Raw genomic sequence first — 22,558 nt, 5'->3', positions numbered from 1 at the left:
TCTCTCTCTCTCTCACTCACTCCCCCCCCCTTGTCCTTAGAAATATTACATGGCCAAATAGGTCAAAAGGGATCATCAGGTATCTTGTGATCCGTTTTGACCCATTCAGAGCATTATATATGTGCTAAGGAGTCCTTGAACCCTTTAAAACAAACATTATTCAATTGAATGGGTCAAAAGGGGTCATAGGGTAACATATGACCACTTTTGACCCAGTTGACCCATTTTATGTTTGTTAAGGGGTCTCTTGATCCCTAAAGACACACATTATGCAATTTAATGGACCAAAAAAGGTTATAGACTACTCTATGACCATTTTTTACCCAATTTAACATTACAATGTGTGCTAAGAGGTCCTTAGACTCTTTTGAACACATATCATGTGATCAAATGGGTCAAAAGGGACCATAGGGTACCTTATGACACCTTTTCAATTGTTTGAACAATTGTATATGTATTAAGACAAATATTATATGATCAGTTAGATCAAAGGGGTGATAGAGTACCCTAAGACCCCCTTTGACCCATTCAAACCATTATATGTATGCTAAGAGGTCCTTATACCCCCTTTTTAACCCATTCATTAATATTATATGTGCTAATGAGTCCTTAAACCCTTTTAGACACACATTATGTGATCCAATATTAGGTCAAAAGGGGTCATAGGATACCTTATGACCCCTTTTGACCAATTAAAAATACTAAATGACTATTGACGGTTCTAATGACCCCTTAAGACACACATATGCAATCGAATGGGTCAAAATGGGTCATAAGGTACCTTATAACCCCTTTTGACCTATTTGAACCAATATATGTGTTATAAGGGGTTCTTAGACTCCATAAGAAACACATCATGCATTCAAGTCGGTCAAAAGGGATCATAGGGTACCCTATAACTCCTTTTGATCTATTTGAACCATTATATATGTACTTAGGGTTCCTTAGGCCCTTATGATACACATGATACAATCAAATGGGTCAAAAGGGGTCATAGACCACCATTTTGATCCATTTGAACCATTGTATATGTGCTAAGGGGTCCTTAAATCCCTTAAGACACACACTGTGTGATCAAATAAGCCAAAATAGGTTAGAGGGTATCCTATGAGACCTTTTGACCCATTTGAACCATTATATGTGTGCTAAGGTAACTGTGGACCCCTTAAGACAAAAATAATTCGATCGAATGGGTCATAGGATACCATTGTTGATATTAAAGTCAATTTGTCTATTAGTGACTTAAAACTTAGTCAATTGGTTTCATTACCATCAATCTCTAGAGTTGCTACCAAGCCTATCATTCTTCTAGTAGTGTTAAGAAAGTGTTTCAGTTGATATCGATCTAATCAGTCAAATTATAGTTCATGATGAGCTTCATAGTATCTACTAAGCATCTAAGTTAGTTTATAGTATTTCCTAAGAACAAAAGAGTCTACCAAGATTTCTAGTGTAACTGATGAAGATCTTAGTGTTAACTAAGATCTACAGTGTTAAGCAAGTATGTGACTATCTATCAAGCTCGTAGTGTTAACAAAGTGAATTTAGTGTTGACTGAGCCATGCAATGTCAATCAAGTAATTTAGTACCTACCAAGTTTCTAAATGTTCACTGAGTCATACATTGCTAACTAAGTTCCTACTACTCAAAGTGATCAGTATGGACCAAGCTTTAATGTCAACTAAGTGCCAGAGTCTACCAAGCATTGATAGTGTTTATTGAGTATCAAAACATCATTGAGTTGTATTTAGAACATGAGTTACAATAATGGGCTGAATTTGTGAATTATGATAAATTTGGTATTGTAATCAACTCTAAAAGGTAATTAAGTGATTTGGTATATATGTAATGCATTGTATCATATTCAAATGTAATAAGAATGTGAATAAGTAAGAAGTAGATGAGTGTGAACTAAAGAGGGGTACAATAGTATAAGGAAAAGAAGAGACTTATTTATCACATTCAAGTGATCATTGTAATTCAAGGAATATCATTTAGCAAGTGAAAGTTGTAGATCAGTGATCAATCACTAATTCATCCTAACAGTTGTATCAATCAAATCCTCTAACAAGGTGGGCTTAACAATATTATTCCAAATCTCCTAACAGAGTGCATACTTCATTATATGTTTGTAATTCCTTTAACAATGTGGACCTAATAATCCTTATTACTCCTAACAGGGTAGATCACCAAAATTGGTCAATTGTAAGCCTTAATAGGCCAACTTTATACCGCAGTCATAAAGCTTGTCGATAGCATCTCCACCCCAAATATACTTTCTATTTTGGAAGGTTTTTGGGTTACCATATCTTGTGTCAAAGTGTTATGATTTTTTTATTGTATTCAATCTTTCATGCATGCAACTAGATCAGATTATGTGGTGATGGTTTAATTGGTTAATTAAGTTTAAATTTTTATTGGTTTATGATTCACCTCTCCCCTCTCAGTAACTTAGTCTATATTACATTTCCAATAATTGGTATCATAGCTTTTGGTTCTCACATCAGAAGTTTAGCAGCTTGAGAAAATATTAGAGGCAGTCAAAATCTATAGATTGGAGAAAGCTATTGAAAATGAAAAGTTGGATTTTCAATTAGCCATTGATAAAATCAAGAAAGAAAATGAGAAAATCTATCAATCCCTAAAAAAAACAAAGATCTTGTAGTATATATGAATGACAATCTCTACTTTAAAGAAAGAATTGAAGACATTTGTCAAGAAAGAAGTTTGGATGAAGTTGATGCAACAATCACAGATCTACTTGAAATAATCTTACTCTTCATGAAGAAGTTAGAAAGTTGAAAAGAGAAAAAGAAATTCAATTAGTTTGATTATGTAAAGTCATGGAAAAAAAGGACAAATCCAATGAAGAAATATAAGAAAAGTATAATGAAATTAATCAACTATCTCTTCAACAAACAAATCTGATTGATTAACCCAATGATACAAATCAAGATCTTATCAACTTGAGGATAGTAAATGAAATATTGAAGAATGATCTCAGTAAAGAGAAGTAGACCAACGAGAGGAAAATGAATTCACAAGAAATCACAAATTAGCTAGATAAGAAAACTCAATTTAAACACAAAGGTAAAGATGGATTAGGATACACAAAAGAAGGTGAATCATCTCAAGAAAGAGCTCAAAAGAACAAAATGCCTTCATGTAGTCATTTTAGAAAAAAATAGGTCATACATCAAACAAGTGTTGGAGCAATGGTAAATCAAAGTTCAGTGGAAAGTACACAGTTGCAACAAACCAGGACATAGAGAAAGTGAATGCACAAAGAAACCCAAGTTTGAAGGAAAGTCTCACAATTACAAAAAACAAAGACACAAATATTTACCAAGAAATGGAAACCAAAAAAAAATTGTAAAAGCTATATTTGGTTTGGATTACAATACATGGTGCAGAAGTCACTATTGTGGTGAGTTTGGACACATTGGAGAAAATTGCATAAAATATCACACAAGGAAGAGAGATACTACAGAGAGATTTTTTTTATGTACAAAACTTGGACATCTTGCCAAGAACTATATTAACATAGGAAGAATGAAGATGAAAAAAAAGAAAAGGCTGACAATATTTAAAAAAATGAGACAACAATGAGGGTAGAGATCTCTAGAGAATGCAAGCCAAAGTCATAAAATCATTGACACCCAAGTCAATGAGTTGGGTGACTCAACCATCTCAACTTTGACATCCATGGAGATTACTAGAACTAAGATTCAAAAGAAGACATCCCATACTAGTTCTAGTTAGCAAGCAAAAGATCCATATCAACATTAAAGATGCACAAGGATCACCAAGCTATGATGACTTACCGAGCAAGGTTGCATTGCAAGACCTTACTAAGAAAATTTGGGTTGCATATCCTTACCAAGTTTTGGATGCAAATGTTGGGTTGGTGACTCTACCAAGTACCAAGTTTAGACCAAGTGGCGATATCCTTATTGAGTTCAAAGTTCTCTCTAAGTTAGTAGTTCCTACCAAGTCAAGAGACCTTACCAATTTGAAAGTGTTTTCCAAGCATCAAAGACTAAACCAAGTGGAGGACAACCTATCACTGAGAAAACATTTGTACAAAGCATTAATGGTGATGGTAAAGACCAAATTTTGTTAATAGGAGGAAATTAAATGTATTGTTTCACTACAAATTTTTAGAGCTTAGAGAAAAGAGCAATTTGAGAGCCCTCAAGAAATTTAAGCAGTTGTTGTTAAAAAATTCTCTCATGATCAAAAGTTTAGCTAAGAATAATGGTATCTTCTAGTAGCAAGGAAAAAAAGGGTTCAAAGATGTTGGTTCATGAAGTTGATTGCAAGGCTCTCATGTTCAAGTTGAGTCCAATAGTTGTAGAGGCACTTGACACTGCTGGAGTGCCATCTCAAATTCCACCAAAGGTACTTCTTATACATGACATCAGGTCATTTTATCACTACTCAATTCAAGAAGTAGGAACCCTAGAAATGAACTAGGCATACAATGAGTTATGTGTGGATGGTGTTTCAAAACCTAAGCATAAACACCTAGAGATGAAGGGTTTAACACATATTCTACATATGCCAAGGGATTTCCAAGGAAAATGGATTTGGTTCATCTTAAGATAAGTCCATGAAATGCATTTGTGGTTGAATCACCCTAGCCAAATTACAAAGAAGATGATCTACAAAATAACTGGGTTGTTACTATTGAACAAGGAAAAGGCCACAAAAACCCTAGGTTGGGTTAAACTGGCTAAAAGAACTCTTGTTGAATGAGATGATAGAGGAATGAAGTTGAACAGTGTCATAGACATGGAGATGAAGTTTGGAATTCATGTTATTATACAAAAGATATATAGCTCGAGTTGTTTGAATAGCGTATCATGTGAAACTATTGACCTAGCACTAAAGGTGGTGAAGAATAACCTATCTTTCAACCTTGCCAAGCTAATGTTGAACCAATTCAGAAAGAAAATGGACAACATCTGAGTCTCAAAGAAGAACCCATGTAAGTTTGGTTCTTTTTTGACTTGTTTATTCTTCTATGTTGAAAAGTTTATCCCTTCAAAAGAAACTGTGGTCTAGAAAAAGGACACACTAGTGTCATATCAAATCAATTACTTTATAGCATAGATGAGTGAAAATTTTGAAAGTACAATGGATAACTACTTTAATACCTTCAAAGGGAAAATTTAAATCAGATTTAGAATACCAAGGAAGTTGGTAGATGACTATGAGAAGGACATCTATTTTCTGGTTGATTGTGACAAGGTCTATATCTAGGTAGCAAGGCCTAGGGTGGCATGGGTTAAAACTTTGGGATATGAGGTTTGTTGACATTAAGTTATTATTTCCATTAGTGACAACACTTATCTATATCAGTATAGCTACCAAGCTTAGCACTCAGCTTACTACACTCATTGAGCTTCATCATTTACACCGAGCATCTACAGTGTACACTGAGCATTCTAGTGTTAATCAAGCTTCACAATTCACACCGAGCATTCCACTGTTCATCGAGCTTCACAGTGATTACTGAGTGATGGAAGCATAGTATTTACTGATTAATGAAAGTGTAGTGTTTACTGAGTGATGGAAGCACAGTGTTTATTGAGTAATGAAAGTGTAGTGTTTATCGAGTGAAAGCAAGGTAAACAAAGGATTCAGTTTTTACTAAGTGATACTATATCTACCAAGTCTCCAATGGTTACCAAGTTTAGAACTACATCAAGTGATTACTATGGACCGAGCCTTCACTTCTACCGAGTGCATGACGATGTCGAGTAATGTACTAGACGTCGAGTATCAGAAGGTCATCGAGTCAATTCAGTGAACCTGAGTTTTCTATTATTTGGCCGACTTAGTAATGTTTTGTTCACTTGTGTTTTAGCACACCTTGAAATTGTAATTATTGGAATGATATATATGTAATGTATTATATCATTTACAATATGTGTATGAGAGTACTAAGAGAGGCAGGTAATGTTTTGAAGTGTAAATGCAAATCAGCAGAAGAGTAGAATATTTAGCAAGGTCTACAAGGAGTAGTAAAGATTCATCAGTCACAAGAGGTGATCTATACTTCAAGGATCTAATCAGAAAATCAATTTTGTAAGTAGATCCACTCTTTCATCCTAACAGGTGAATCAGTTTTGTAAATCCTTTAATAGGGTAGACTTAATAGTCTTTGTATAAATCTCCTAACAGAGTGCATACTTCAGTGTATGTTTGTAAATCCTCTAACAAGGTGGACCTAGCAGTCCTTTGTGCTCCTAATAAGGTAGATCACCAGAAGTGGTCAATGTAAGCCTTAACAGGCCAACTTCATACTGCAATAACAAATTTTTGTGGGTATCATCCCCACCCTAGTTTTACTTTCTATTTGGAAAGTTTCTGGGTCACCAAATCACTATGTACATGTGTTATAAATGTTTGTTCTCTCATATATGCAGTAGATTAGATGAATGAATTGAGAATAGTATATATGGTTAAAGTGTTGAATTGTTTTAAAGTTTTGAAGTTACCGATTCACCCCTCCCCTCTCGGTAACATATCATATCTTGAATATTTCCAACAGAGGTTAACATAGATGACACCAAGGACATCACTGAGGCTCTCTTAAATGAGCTAGTAGACCCCAAGGCACCTTAATTTGGCACCTATGAGAAGGATAAGGCTAGGATTGAACTTCAAATCAAGTTATCTCAGGTAGTGAAGAGAGAAAGGAAGAAGGTAGAGAAAATATTAAAGAACACCAAATCATCAAGTTCCCCTCTCATGATAACTAAAGGAAAAGGTGTTGACCTTGAAGAAGAAGAAGGTGAGGAAGAAGATGCAAAGGAAGAGGAACCTAAACAAGAATATCCTCCCAAGAAGAAAGGGAAGGTAATTATAACCAAACATGAAAAATCATCACTTGCAGTATTCACCAAGCGAATCCATCCAAGAATGAAACTTAAGCTTGGAGAGGATGAAGATGAAGTTGAACAAATAATATTTCAAAAGACTACGACTATATTTGAAGAGAGATTAAAAGGATTAGAAGAAGGAGGTGGCATGACATACTTCAAGTATCTTAAGTATGACACTAGAAGTGAAGAGGAGAAGAAACAAAAAGAGGATGCCCTAGTTAAAAAAATGGCAAAATAGAAATACTTTCTTGATGAGCAGAAAGCTTAAGTTCCTAATGTAATTCTCAAGGCAGTTGCACTAGCATGAGAAAATATAGTAAATGTTGCAAGAGACATCAGAGAATAGACCTTGAGACAACTCATGGTGAGTCTCAATGATAAAAAGGTAAAGAAATCATTAAAGGAGAATGAAACAAAGCTAACACCAAAATTTGATGCGTTGCTGATCTTGTCAAAGGATATTGAGTTAGTTGTGAAGTCCAAAACCATAGCATGGAAGAACATCTATACGCTACACAAACCCAATGATCAAGTTGTGCAACTTAATGATGAAGAAAGTGTTGAGAAAGAAAATGACAAAATGGATAATGAAGAAATTGATGACATTGATAATTTTGATGCTGAAAATGAAGAAGATCGAGAAGCCATAGGAGGAGATCTTACTAAGATTTAAAGCATTCAATAATTTGATGCAGTGAAGATAGTAGCAAAGGTTATGGCCTCTTTTCCTCCTTCTCTAAGAAAATCTACCAAGTTAGTTGAGGTAAAAACTACATTAGCAAGCACCTAACCAATCTCTGGAGCAACATTACCGAGTATCATGATGTGTGAATCTTCCTTCACTTCATCTATGAAGAAATAGGCTCCATTGTTTCTTGCATCAGGCATTACTAAGCAGCAACAAGGTATTCTTGCTATTAGTATTATTTCTTCTATATCTTTTGTTGTTTCTACTTATTCTACTATCATTTCTTTACCAAGTGAATCTACAATAAGTGCAATGATAGTTGAGGTCAATCCTCAATTGAGCACAGATGTTTTGAGCAAAGGAAAAGAAATTGTTCCTTTTTCTATCCAAAAAGAAAAGGGTAAAGAGGTTGAAGCCTCTAAGAAATAGATTGATCTAGAGCAAGACATTGTGATACTAGATTGTGATCTTTCCAATCTGATCCCTAATTAGATGGATACCCTTGGTGAGCTTTGAAAAAAGAGAACTAAACAACAGAAGCTTAGGGAAGAGAAGATAAAGAAACATTAAGTACTTGAGGACATAAAAAGAGTATTCATTGATGCACTTAGTATTGAGGTTGATGAGAAGCAACCAATTTTGGACCAACTTGTTGAAATTGTTCACAAGTATAATGAAGAGTTGAATAGTCAAGAAAAAATTCTACAGAGGGTAGAGAGAAAATTTGAAAACAAAGTATTAGAGCAGGTAGAACAAAAGATAGCTATTGATCAAGTGGAATTATCTACTATTCTTGCTACACTTGAAACTTCTATGAATAATGTTGTTTCTTTATTTGTCAAGTTAAGTGATACATCTATCTTCACTAAGGAAATAAAGGATAAACTATCTAATATAGATGAGGACATAAAGGAAAGTGCACAACAATTATCACTTGATCCTAGTTGCATCTCTAAACATTTTGTGAAGATTAGTTACTTGAAAGATCTTCAATTAGAATTACTAAGGGAAGAAGCCAAGATCAGGGCCACACTTGTAGATATTCAGGGCATGATCCTTCCCAACATGGATGCACTCCAGAAGCATATTTCACATGCAAAGACATTGATTCATGCCAATAATTTCTCCATAGATGATCACATGATGAAACTTTCAATAGAAGTATAGATACCCTTGCATGCATCTAAGGTATTGCAAGAGAATTGGGACAAGACCATGGCAATCATTTTGAAGGTAAATCATGATTTCTTGTCATATTTTGTTATTACCATGTAAATATTTTGCACCTTTGGAATTTATGTAAAAAAGGGGGAGAAGATTATTGGTATATTATCATACTCTAAATATATGTACATATGGGGGAGTAGTAATATGAAAGGAAACACATGTACAGATAGAAAAAAAACATGATTACAAAAGCAATTTTGAGAAGAAGAAAATAAAAAAATAAAAATAAAGTAAGAGGTTACCGAGCTACAATAGTAGACATTAGTCAAAACTGAGTTGAAGATTCAGATGGCTAATAAGGGGAGTTTTGACTTGTAATTTTAAGAATTTACATTTTTGATATGATAAGTGTTTTTGTCACTAATGCCAAAGGGGGAGATTGTTGATATTAATGTCAATTTGTATATTAGTGACTTAACACTTAGTCAGTTGGTTTCATTACTACCAAGCTCTATAGCTTCTACCAAGCCTATCATTCTTCTAGCAGTGTTAACCAAGTGTTTCAATTGCTACTAAGCTAATTAATCATATCACAATTCATGACGAGCTTCATAGTATCAACCAATCATCTAAGATAGTTTATAATATTGCCTGAGGGTAGCAAAGTCTACCAAGCTTTCTAGTGTAAGTGATGAAGATCTTAGTGTTAACTGAGATTTTTAGTGTTAACCAAGTATGTTAGTGTTTTATCGAGCTCACAGTGTTAACAAAGTGAATTTAGCATTGACTGAGACAGGTAGTGTCAAATGAGTAATTCAGTATCTACCGAGTTTCTCAGTGTTCATCGAGTCATATAGTTCTAATTGAGTTCCTACTACTCAAAGTGATTAGTATAGATCGATCTTCAATGTCAATCGAGTTCTAGAGTCTGGTGAGTGTTGACAGTGTTTGTTGAGTGTTAGAACATCATTGAGTTGTCTTCAGAACCTGAGTTACAATAGTGGGTTGACTTTGTGAATTATGATAAATTTGGTATTGTAGCCGACTCCAGAAGGTAATTAAGTGGATTGGTATATATATAATATATTGTATCATATTCAAATGTAATAAGAATGTGAGCAAGTAAGAAGTAGATGAGTGAAAATTAAAGAAGGCTACAAGTAGTATAAGGAAAATAATAGATTTATCTATCACAGTCAGGTGATCATTGTAATTCAAGGAATCTCATTTAGCAAATCGAAGTTGCAGATCATAGATTAATCAATGGTTCATCCTAATAGGTGCATCAGTCAAATCCTCTAACAAGGTAGACTAATAGTCTTATTCCAAATCTCCTAACAGAGTGCATACTTCATTATATGTTTGTAAATCCTTTAACAAGGTGGACCTAATAGTCCTTATTGCTCCTAATAAGGTAGATAGCCAAAAGTGGTCAATTGTAAGCCTTACTAGACCAACTTTATATTTTAGTCATAAAGCTTGTGGGTATCATCCCCACCCTAGTTTTACTTTCTATTTTGGAAGGTTTCTGGGTTACCATATCTTGTGTTAAATTGTTATGAATGTTTTATTACTTTTAGTCTTTCATGCATGCAACTAGATCAGATTTAGTGATGGTTTAATTGGTTTTAAATTTTTATTGGTTCTCAATTCATCCCTCCCCACTTAGTAACCTACTCTATATTACATTTCCAACAACCATATGACCCCTTTTAAACCTTTTGAATGTATTATGTGTGCTAAGGGGTCCTTAGACACCTTAGGACACACATTGTTTGATTGAATGGGTCAAAAGAGGCTATAGAAAATATTATGACCCATTTTGACCCATTTAATCATATTATATGTGCTAAGGGGTCCATAGATCACTTAAGAGACACATTATATAATCTAATTGGTCAAAATGGGTCATAAGGTACCTTATGACCTCTTTTAACCCATTCATGTGATTATATATGTGATAAGGGGTCTTTGGACACCTTAAGACATACATTATGCTTTCAAATGGGTTAAATAGTGGTATAGGGTACCCTATGGTTCCTTTTGACCCATTCAAACCATTATATGCATGTTAATGTGTTCTTAGACACTTTAAGACACATATTATACTATTAAGTGTGTTGAAATGGGTCATAAGGCACCCTATGACCTCTTTTGATCCATTATATCCATTATATTTGTGTTAAGGGGTTTAAAAACCCCTTAAGACACACATTATATGGTCAAATGGGTCAAAATTTGTGATAGGGGTACCCTAAGACACTTTTTGACTGAATCAATCACAATATGTGTGCTAAGGGATCCTCAAACCCCTTATGACACACATTATGTGATCCAATGTGTCAAAAGGGGTCATAGGGTGCCCTATGTTGCCTTTTGACCTGTTCAAACCATTATATGTACATTCTAAAGGATCCTTAGACCACTTAAGTCATATTATGTGATTGAATGGGTCAAAAATGGTCATATGACACTAGGGTAATCTTTAAGAAAACTCCCTCTAGAGAAAGATATAAAATATCAGTGAATCTTTCATTATTTTAAAAAAATTACTTATTTCTATTAGCGAATCTCTCAAGTTTTTTAAAAAAAATATTATTTCTATTGGCAATTATTTTGGAATCATAATTTTTGTATAGAAAATATTAGCGAATCTTAATAATAATAGGAAGTTCATTAATCACCATGGAATATTATAAATTAAAATTGATTTTTTTTAACCTCATGGAATATTATGAGGATCATTACATTATATTTTAAATCAATAATGAGCACTAAATATTGGTGATATGTCCCTAAAGTAACTAATATTTATTGGTGAATTAGTTTTAATTTGTCCAATAATATATAATATTTAGGTGAATAAAATCTAATCATATATCAAATATTTTGGAAAATATTTGAGTTTAATTTTTTAAATAAAGTACATTATTGAGAAATTTTAAATATTTTAGAGCTAAACTTTATAAAAATGTGGCGATCTAGGTTGCATTAAATCTTAAATTATTAGCCAAATGACTAGCCAAAATTTTCTAAAATTAGCCAATTGGCTAATTTTAGCCACTACAAAATACCTTGTATGGCACCATATGCCCCAATCAAACTATTATATGTGTGCTAAGGGGTCTGCATACCCCTTCAAAAAACATTATGCAATAAAATGGGTCAAAAGGGATTATAGGGTTTTCTATGACCTCTTTTGACCCACTAGATCTATTATATGTGTGTGAAGGGGCTTGAGGACCCCTTAAGACATACATTGTGTGATCTAATGTGTAAAAAATAGTCATAGGGTAGCCTATGGCCCCTTTTAACCCATTCAAACCATTATATGTATGCTAGTGGGTTCATAGACCACTTAAGACACATATTATGTGATCAAATGTGTTAAAATGGGTCATAGGGCACCCTATGACCCATTTTAAGCCATTTTATCATATTATGTGTGCTAAGGGGTCCTCTAAGGCACATATTTGCGATTAGATGGGTCAAAAGGGGTTATACAATACCATATAACTCATTTTGACTCATACAAACCATTATACATATATGTACAAAGGGCTCCTTACACCCCTTAAAACACACATTATGAGATCAAATTGTTCAAAAGGGGTTATAGGGTACTCTATCTCACTTTTTACCCATTGGATTCATTATATGTGTGCTAAGGGGTCTGAGGAACCCTTAAGACACACAATATGTGATCAAATGGGTCAAAATGGATCATAGGATAATATATAACCCCTTTTGACCCATTCAAACCAATACATGTGCATTAAGGGGTCCTTAGACCCCTTATAACAAACATTACTTGAAAATCTAGAGTAATTTTTTTACATAGAAAGAGTAATTTTTTTACATAGAAATCTATTATGTTGGAAATTTGAAAAGCGTGCTTGTCATATTTTGAAAATATTCTGAGCCTATGGTTCACACTATCCAAACCATAGTGTGATCACACAATACTGCAATCCCACTGTTGCATGATCGCACTTGCTTCAGATTGGAAAAAAAAAAAAGTGACATCTTTTTGGTCCACAACTTTGTGCACTTACTCCTACACGGGTTTATTTATTTAAGCTCTCATTTAATATTCCAAAGTATCGAAAGATCTTATAGAGTTTTACCCATTGTCAACACTTTCTTTGGTTAAATGTGGTATCTGACAACAAGTGGGAAAAATGAATATAAATAACAGTGAAGTTATAATCTTGATAGCATATCTCCTTTGAGAGGATAGAGTTTATTTTGGTGTGATAAATTAAAATTTTTTATGAGGTTTGAGTATTTATATTCAATAAGGCTCAATTTCTGGGGGGCTCTTTCATAACCATTCAACTCTACATCCAATAGACCAAGGGCCATTAGCACATCATTTTGATTTAGCTATTTCTAGAACTTTTTCCTTTGTGAACTCATTTTTCTAAATATTGGATTCTTTGAACATTTTTTATAGCTATTGGAGACAACTTAAACATCCGACACTAGAGCTTGATTCTTAAGTTAAAAGTTGCTATTTATTGTTGAAGTCACACATTTTAATGATAGACACATGACATATTGTCCTTTTATTGAGCTTTCATTTTTCGTAAGAGAGCCCTTGATATAGCTCTATGATTGGCCTCCCCTTATTATCTATATTATATCACAAGCTTATTGTAAATTTCTTTTAACAAGACTTACATCTCGTAGTAGAATTTATCATTTTTACTTTAAAAAATCTCTTTTAAGCTTGTTAGATTAGATAATCTATGATATATTTAGAAGATTGGATGATTTTCCTTAAACATGTATGCAATCTCTTCATAATTTTACTTTTATAGGGTCTTCTCTTCTTATTTATTGATAAAATTCATTTGATAACCTATTCCACTTTATTTTACAAAATACAATTAAAAATAAACATGTGTAAAATCATGTTCCGTTAACTACCATCCATAAAATGATATAATAATTCTACCATATATCTATTATACAGAGAACATGAGAAATAATATAAAATATATAATATGAACAGAATAACTGAACCTACTATATAAAAATTATAATAAAAATACATATACCACCTTCCGTGATCACTATCCTTCAATCTACATCTTAACTTTCAAGCGAATCTTTAGCAATCATGTATGTAAACTTTCCAGAAATTTTAATATCGTACAGAGTTTTACTTATTTAAGCTCATCGAAAATGGCTTCGCTGGTTTACTCCAAACTTATCTTCTTTGACTTTTACCTGAGTCTTTGTTTGGCTTTTACCTTCTTATTTGCAAGCGAATCTTTGGCAATAATATTCCCATTCATACGTTCTTCTATTTAATCTCAATCTCATTCACACACACTCATCTTTTGCTGAGCTTACAACAATGGCTTTGATAGGTATTCCCATCTCAGTGAACAAAAGTCCACGTTACTTGACAGTGATGGGGAAGAACGGCATTTTCAACATCTCTAATGGCGACGCTGCTTTTTCTAGCTCCACTGATTTTGTAGAGCCAAAAAAAAGGTCCATGAAAATAGCCGCTCAAGTGGCTTCTCTGTCAATAGACAGAGAAAGGGCCATTCAATATCAGACGGCTTAAACATCACACACTAAGCTTCATTCTAACACTGAAAGTGTTAAATAGTCAAAGTTGACTAATTTTTTCCAAGCTTAATTCTCTCCTTAGTGTGTGGTGTTTAACCAAAACATCTAGCGTGGGAGAGCGTAAAACAAGAGCGCAAACTTGAAATTGAAAGCCAAATTCCAGACTCATTGATGAGTGGGTTATATCTCTATTAAAAATATCAGATTTCCACAATCCATTTCTAATGATTTATGTTTCTAAATTTGATTGTCTATATATTTTTACATTACGGTTTCAGATTTCATCAGAATGATCCAAAATGTTGATGTCAAAAAATTTACACAATCAGATCTAGAAACATAAATCATTATATTTATATCATTTTTCGTTTTTATACCTTGTTTCATAGGAGTATTACTTGGATAGCTTAGGCTAAAAGTGGTAAATAGTCAAAGTTACTCTTTTCAAGCTTCATTTTTCCTTAGTGTGTAATGTTTAAGGATACCCTCGCTCGTATAGCTAATTTAGTGTATTCAAAGTTTTTATTTATTTATCATATACTACATTTTTATAAATATTTTGTGGGTTGTTTTAGTATGGTTATTTTGAAATATTATTCAAAACGTATTTTCAATTGTTCCATTATCTATTCATATTGGCAATTAATAATCATGTGCTATTGGTGCAAATAAAACTGTACAACCGATCTAATTACTTTCTTTTCTTTTTGATAAAAATGGGTAGCTATTGGCTTGCTCTACAATTTTATTGAGCTTTTAATTTGTAAAACCATTGAAAGGTCAATGATAACTAATAATCTTCTTCTACTCCTTTTAGTAATGAATTTTGTACTTGTCAAGCATCTTGCTAGTTACTAAGCTCATGAAATCACAAGAGATAAAAAATTAATGTATTGCTCATGAAGAAAGTCTATGGTTTGTGTGTAGAATGGTGTGTACATACGAAATGGGCTAGGAGTGTATGACATAAGTGATCAAGAATCCAAGAGCTTTTTTTATGGGTATTCTATAGCTCATTTTTTTTGTGTTAATGGTATATTTTGATATTAATCTCATCATATTTTGAATTTTTTTAAGTTGTTCTTTTAACTTAAAACAATAGTTAATCATATTCTCGAAAAAATTAAGTTATTATTTTAATACCTGCTATCTAATAATGTCTTTTGTTTCTTTTCTTGTGATAAGATATGCAACTTTAGTTCATTTTCACTTTAAGGATGGAGGCTTGATTGCAACACATGCACAATTACAATCAGAAGCTTACAAAGTTGCAATGAAGAATAATAAAGTTTGTCATCGTGAATTTTTAGAACCTCCACAATCATCAATTATTGTGTCAGCTATTAAGAACATAGTGGGAGTGGTAATTGGTGATACAATTACTGATAATGCACTTATATCGATTTATTGGTTGTTATTCTTCTTCTTCGATAGTATTGTGGATGCAAAAATAAATAAATATGATAATTCTCTATTTTTCATATGTGTTTTAAACTACGTGTGATACTTTCATTATCAAAGTTTCATACTATACCACATAATCCACCATTAAGATGAAATAAATAATTTGAAAGCAAGAATCGTGTAATATGATAAAAAAAAAGTGATGATCAAAAGTATCACACATAGTCTAAACTAGAAGTGGACAAAAGTAAAACCATGATCTACAAAAATTACACAACTTTTAGAAATATGGTTGCAAGTACTTACTATAAATTATTTGTATTTTACAAATTAGGTGATGGGAGAGTCCTTTTCTTTATCGAAACTATGAAAAGAAGCATTGAGATCAATCCCAACACATTGAAAACCATTGGCCCCTTTAAGTACATAGAAAATCTATGGGTAGTTAATTCCTTTTCCATTTATGCTTTTAATCTATATCATTAGGTGCAAGTAGTTTTTTAATATTATTATATTCTATGAGATAGTCTATAGATTCTAAACTTGAACTATTTGTCATATAATATGTGCACCATCACATTATTATCATGTTTCTAAACTATAAAAGATTTAGAATTATTGTTTGATTAAATATTATTAAAATTTGAATTAAAATATTTGGTTAATAATTTTTAGGGTTTCAACCAATCAGGACACCCTATTGTGTCTGGGAGCGAATTTATTTCATTGATTCTAGATTTCATCAACCCAGGCTACCTTGTTATTCAAATGCTTCCTAGAACTAATCAAAGAAATTTAATTGGAAAAGTAAGAGCATTTCCCTAAACATAAAAAGTTGTATGTTATGGTTAATGTGTTAGTATTTGTTAATGTGATCAATTTATCTCTACTTAAACAATTAAGATATCATAGTTTTTAAACCATATTATTATTTTACTATCTTAAAGTACCCATTGTATTCATAAGGTCTACCCTTCCTCAAACCATAGTGAAATCAAAACTAGAACTCATATTGGCGATTTAAATATTATATTGTGTAAAATTTAACAAGCAACCTTCATTGAAATAAGCATGTGTAATAATATTCTAGTGCAAATAATTCAGGTGAGTTGTAAAAGTGGAGCTTTTGTAGGATGGGTGCATTCATTTGTAGCAACCGATAATTACATCATCATTCATGAAATGCCAATGAAATATTGTCCCAAGAACACTTTAAATGGGGAGCTCTTACAATGGAATCAAGATTCCAAGGCATTTACACATGTAGTCTCTAAAGCCATAGGAGAAACAATATGTATATTTATGATTCAATTTTCTAAATATCTATATTCATAGAAGATTATTTATCTATATAAAATTAGGCTAATTGAATAAATTTCTATCATAGGTTGCTTCTGTTGAGGTTCCTCAATTCATAACTTTCCACTTCATCAATGCTTATGAAGAAAAAGATGAGGCCAATGACAAGCTAATGTCAATTATAGTTGATTGTTGTGAATATTATGGTAGTGCTAAAATTTTAGAAAGAACACACCTAAAAGAATTAAGATCATTTGATGGTAATTATATTCTTCCAAATTGAAGGGATTTCCATTTTTCTGTCTAATTATTTATTGTGGAAAGTATCCTCACTTTTCATATTTTTGAATGATAGTATCAAATATTGTATTCATTTCACAATCAACTTTGTTGCTTTCCATTAGATAATATTGAGAATAATACAAAACTAAAAAGGGTATAAAATTATTTTCATTTTATTTATATATTTAATTAAGGCGATATACATACTAAGAAAGTAAATTCATTTTCTTTAAATAGAATAGGACACTTTACTATACCCCTCAATGGTAGTCCAAGAGGAACATTGGAGATTGTAATTTCTCCAAAGGATCATGGTAGAGGGATAAACATGTGCATTATTAATCCAAAATATACAAGAAGAATGTATCGTTATGCATATGGATGTGGAGCAAAGCTCCCTTGCCATTATGTCTATTGTCTCACTAAGGTTATATCGTATTTTAGTTATTTCTTAAAATTAATAGAATGGATACGTTGGATGACACTTTTTAATAAACCATGGAGATTGAGTTGAAAGATAAATCAACAAAATTTTGGTATGAGGAAGGGAGCATTCCTTCTAAACCCTTCTTTATAGGTCATACTGGAGAAAATGCAGAAGATGATGGTGAGAATATTCAAACTAAAACCAAGAATTAGTTACATTTATAACTTTTTCAGATTATATTAAAATTAGTATACCTATTTGTGTTGCAGGAGTGGTGATTTTTGTAGTGACTAGTAAAGATGGTGATGGGTTTGTAGTAGTTTTAGATAGATCTACCTTCAAAGAAGTTTCTCATGCAAAGCTTCATTATGGTCTCCCACAAGGCCTACATGGTTGTTGTATTCCTTTTATGCAAATTTGATAATTTTTTTCTATTTGAATATAATTTAAGGAAAAATGGAGTAATAATGTACAATGTTTAAAATTATTATTTACGGTTATAAACTAATAAAAATTTCTCAATGTCAAACATTTCTTATGGATTACTAAGTAGCTTACATGATTATTGAATTATTCTTTTCTCTAGGCTACATAAATGTACTTTTTTAGAAACCTTAGGTTTTTATGTTAGGTTTAGGAGAGAGATGAGTTTTTATGACTAAAAAGTTGGTTAAATTGGGAAAATAATGAGTGAGGAATCCCCTCTCATATGTTTTGATAATTATTAGGGTCAAAATGACAATATTACAAAGCGATCAATACCTTTTTTAAAGAGTGGAAAGGAACATGAAAATAATTCTAAATTCAAGGACCAAATGTGTTTGATGATTTCTTCTAAAATAATTAAAATGTTGAGCCAAAATAATTTTCATTCATGCATATTATTTTCACTTAGTAAATAAAATAAAAGAATATATCTTATATTTTTCTATACAATTGATACATTTATTGGTTAAATTATAATGTCATGAGAAAAAATAGTAATACAAATGTGGTTCTTGAACTTCCACAAAAAAAAGTTATATATAATAACAGTACAATTCTTGGTCAAATTCGTATTGAATCCAATCAAGATCTTGAATATACTTATTCTATTTCATTACCCTCTGCATTATTTTATGTATTCCTAACCTTTGTATATATCTCAAGTTGTTATTATACCACTAATAGTTTTATTTGGAAATTTTTGAAAATGCCCTTGGTTACTTCAAACCCATAAGTGAATTCATCAAATCCCTTTTCCTTTTCTTTTTATACATTTACGGCCATTTTTGTAAGTGTAATGATATCTAAATTTTTAATCAATTAAATATTGTACTATCATAAATTGTAACCCCTTAAAACTTCTACACACTTTTTTGGGCCCTTGCCTTAGTATGCTTTCTACTAAGTAATTCAAGATTATTTGGGCCCTCTTACATCATATTACTATCAAATATACAAATTGGAATCTAATTGGGAATCACATATCTCAATACACATGACCACCTTTTGGATATGCTACTTTGATTAGTACATGTCATAGACATTTGGATCCATTTTGTCCAAACATGTCCATGACCCTTATTGATAATGGTCTATCAAATTTCTCCAAAATTTTGGCCCATGATCTAGTGTTTTCTTCTTCACTTACAAATCCAATCTTTATTTTTATTTTTATGATCATTGGAAGTTTTTATAAATGAGAAAATAATTTGAGAACCTTGTATAAGATCATCTTTCTTAATTCATTTCCATCCATCGTAAACAATCCTAATCACTTCCAAGAGAAAACATTATTTGTGAATATATTTCGATATATAATGTAGTAGAAAGTTAGAAAAATCTTCCTACATGTGTGTTTCCAAGATGGATCTAGTCTTTTCATTTTATATTATGGAATCAACCCTCAAGTAACATATGGGTATGTGCAGGATCATGGTGTGCCAAAAGGTGGCGATCTAAAAAAATATGTAGTTCTAAAATACCTTAAAGAATTTCAAAATCTATTCTGACTTTTTTCCCACCCATTCTGATACCAAAAAAAGTATTAATACCTTTATAAGGCCTACTATTTCTTTGGATACCAACCCTAAATGGTCAACTTTAAAAAAGTTCAAAAAACATGTTTTTGGCCAATTTTTGTGTGTTTATTACTTCAAACATGTGTCTGATGACTTTTTTTCACCCAAATTTGATCAAATGAAAAGGATTTCTAATAATATTCTTATCATTCCATAAATATAATGTCTAAGAAATTATGAGTTTAGTAAGTAATTATTATTCATTTTCTAATGGAGTTATGCATAAAGTGTTGATTGACAAACTGATTGAAAAATAAATATAATTTTCAAATGGTATAACATTTTTTAAAATTCAAAAGATGTGTCGCATTAGATACTTCTTCTACTATAAGGAAAAAAAAACAAAAATTAAATTTTGTAAAGTTTTGAATTAGTTAAGGTGGTCAGACATGAGAATTTTTTATTCTGAAAATACTATAGTAGAAAATTCATAAATAATTATTTATTTGGAATAAAAATACTCAAAAATATGTGTCACATCCAAGAATGAGTATACATCTTATATCTAGAATCTTATTTAAAAATATAATCTTTTGATTTTGATTAAGGTGATCAAACATATGCCTACTTCTTATTTTTATCCTAAAATTTTTGTACTATTGCATTAGAATTTAAAATTTTGACCAATCAATTTTTTCTTTCTTCAGATAAGGAGTAGTAGTTCAAACACTAAATTCAATTTCCTAAATATTTTTTTCTAACAATTTTTTGATTGAAAGTTCACAACAAGTTTAAAATTACACGTCAAGTTGACATAACCTTGATTTGCTGATTTTTCATTGCCATTTAAGGACATAGTTTGGTTGACCATGATCTTGCACATACCCATATCTAAAAATAATTCTATCACCATTATCAGTAGAGAAAAATATTTTGATTGAATAATCTTAGATTACATATTTATGAAGTACAAAGCAAGGTGAAAAAGTCAAAACTTTGGAGTGGAAAATACTCGTAACTATTAGTCAGCCATAATTATCAACACCCTTTTCATGAAATTTTAGGGAGATGATCTATAGGAATCATAATCCAAAATCTATTCATAAAGAATTAGGCATCTTAAGGTCAGTGACGCTTGGCTAGATATATCTTCAAAATTTGTATATTTGTTATGTAACTTATCATCTATGCAAATTATTATCACATTTTAATATTTTTACCCATGTCTCTTGCATTCTCAATTTATAATCGTATCAAATTGTTCAAAGAGAATGATAACTATCACAACCAAAGTGTCCAAATTTACTAAGTTTCTAATTTTGGCCCTTCATTGATTGCTCCCCAATAAATGTGCTTGGAATTGGTTTCGAGTTTTTATTATTAAACTAGATCTTTTCATTTCCTCCACATTACATTTTTGTGACATCTATGCTGCTTATATTTTTGAACAATTTTGATCCAGGGTTTATGGATATGATTTTTATTATGTATTTTATATAATTTAATTAGTTTTCACATTCACGTGTGATTACATTTTTAATTAGTTATAGTTATAAAAATCATTTGTTGAATTATGGTTTTTTTCCCTTTATCTTGTTAAATTAAGATGATCTCAATAGGAGATCTTAACATATTCCTCTATGAATCACATCATGTGTGATAATATTGTAGGAGTGTCTTCCACCTAATAATCTTTCCTAACTTGAAGGATACTTGAAAATTTAAGGAGGCTTCCTAACAACTAGTAACTAGTAGGATAATAGAATCTATAAGAATTTTCCCAAGGAAATGAAATAATTATTTAGATGCAAGGTATCTATTAGATTAGTAAAATATTTTGATAATTTTAAAAAGTTGTGCATATTTTTTATAGTTCACTCACAGACACACAAAAAATAAAAATAAAATAAAAATAAAACACACACACACACACACACACACACACACACACACACACACACATATACACACATATATGTATGTGTATATATGTATATATATACATGTACATATGTACATGTGTGTGTGTGTGTGTGTGTATATATATATATATATATATATATATATATATATTTATATATACATACATATATACATATACATATATGTATATATATGTATATGTGTGTGTGTATATATATACACACACATACATACATATTTAAATAATATAAATATAATTATTTATCTAATCTCTCATTAAGTTTAAATGTAATAGTAGAAGGGAAAATAATTATTAATAAAAATCAATAAAATAATTTGCATTGTTTTATAAATTATCAATCAAATGAAAGGTACATACGACAATCTAACTTAGGAACATGCACATTTAAAGTGTCATTAAATGGATACTAATAATATGTATATACTTTCATTCATATATATTGATGATGAGAAGGTCAAATAACTGCAAGGAAAGGGGAGGGAAGTGAATCAATTATTCAAAAACAACTTCTAAAACTTTTATTGAACAAATAAAACACATAAACCATATAATAAGATGTCCATCAATAATTTCATTAATTTCTACTTTACTAGTAAGCACTTAAAAAATATTGTAACTTCAAGCACATAAAGCATCAAAACTTATGTGGAAACACCAACTGGGGAAAACATAGAAAATCTAATTCTCATGAAAGTAAACACCAAAATTAAAGTGAATTTTACAAGTGATCTTTGTCTGTTGGTTTAGCTATACTAAAATATGAATAAATTTTATTACGAATATAGTTAGGATTTTTGTTAGAATATAAGAAATGAGTTTGAGTCCATCGTAAAAACCACTATCACCAACACTGGATAGTACAAA

General features: G+C 31.4%; 1 protein-coding gene across 1 annotated transcript; it reads left to right on the top strand.

Annotated features, from left to right (window-relative positions):
* Positions 1-14,113: 14,113 nt before the first annotated feature.
* On the top strand, positions 14,114-18,167 carry LOC149531231 (carotenoid cleavage dioxygenase 8 homolog B, chloroplastic-like). The gene is made up of 11 exons (XM_089808302.1): positions 14,114-14,317; positions 14,431-14,504; positions 15,261-15,335; positions 15,520-15,737; positions 16,061-16,179; positions 16,414-16,545; positions 16,843-17,026; positions 17,124-17,317; positions 17,552-17,746; positions 17,824-17,926; positions 18,016-18,167. The coding sequence occupies exons 1-11, from the start codon at positions 14,114-14,116 to the stop codon at positions 18,165-18,167; spliced, it is 1,650 nt and encodes a 549-aa protein (XP_089664428.1).
* Positions 18,168-22,558: the final 4,391 nt, after the last annotated feature.

The sequence above is a fragment of the Cupressus sempervirens genome, chromosome 11, assembly GCF_028749045.1.
Source record: "Cupressus sempervirens isolate cs-2001-9-10 chromosome 11, ASM2874904v1, whole genome shotgun sequence".
In the NCBI taxonomy this organism is placed as follows: Eukaryota; Viridiplantae; Streptophyta; class Pinopsida; order Cupressales; family Cupressaceae; genus Cupressus; species Cupressus sempervirens.
Note: the sequence above shows the minus strand (reverse complement) of the source record. Positions and strands in the feature narration are given on the sequence as shown.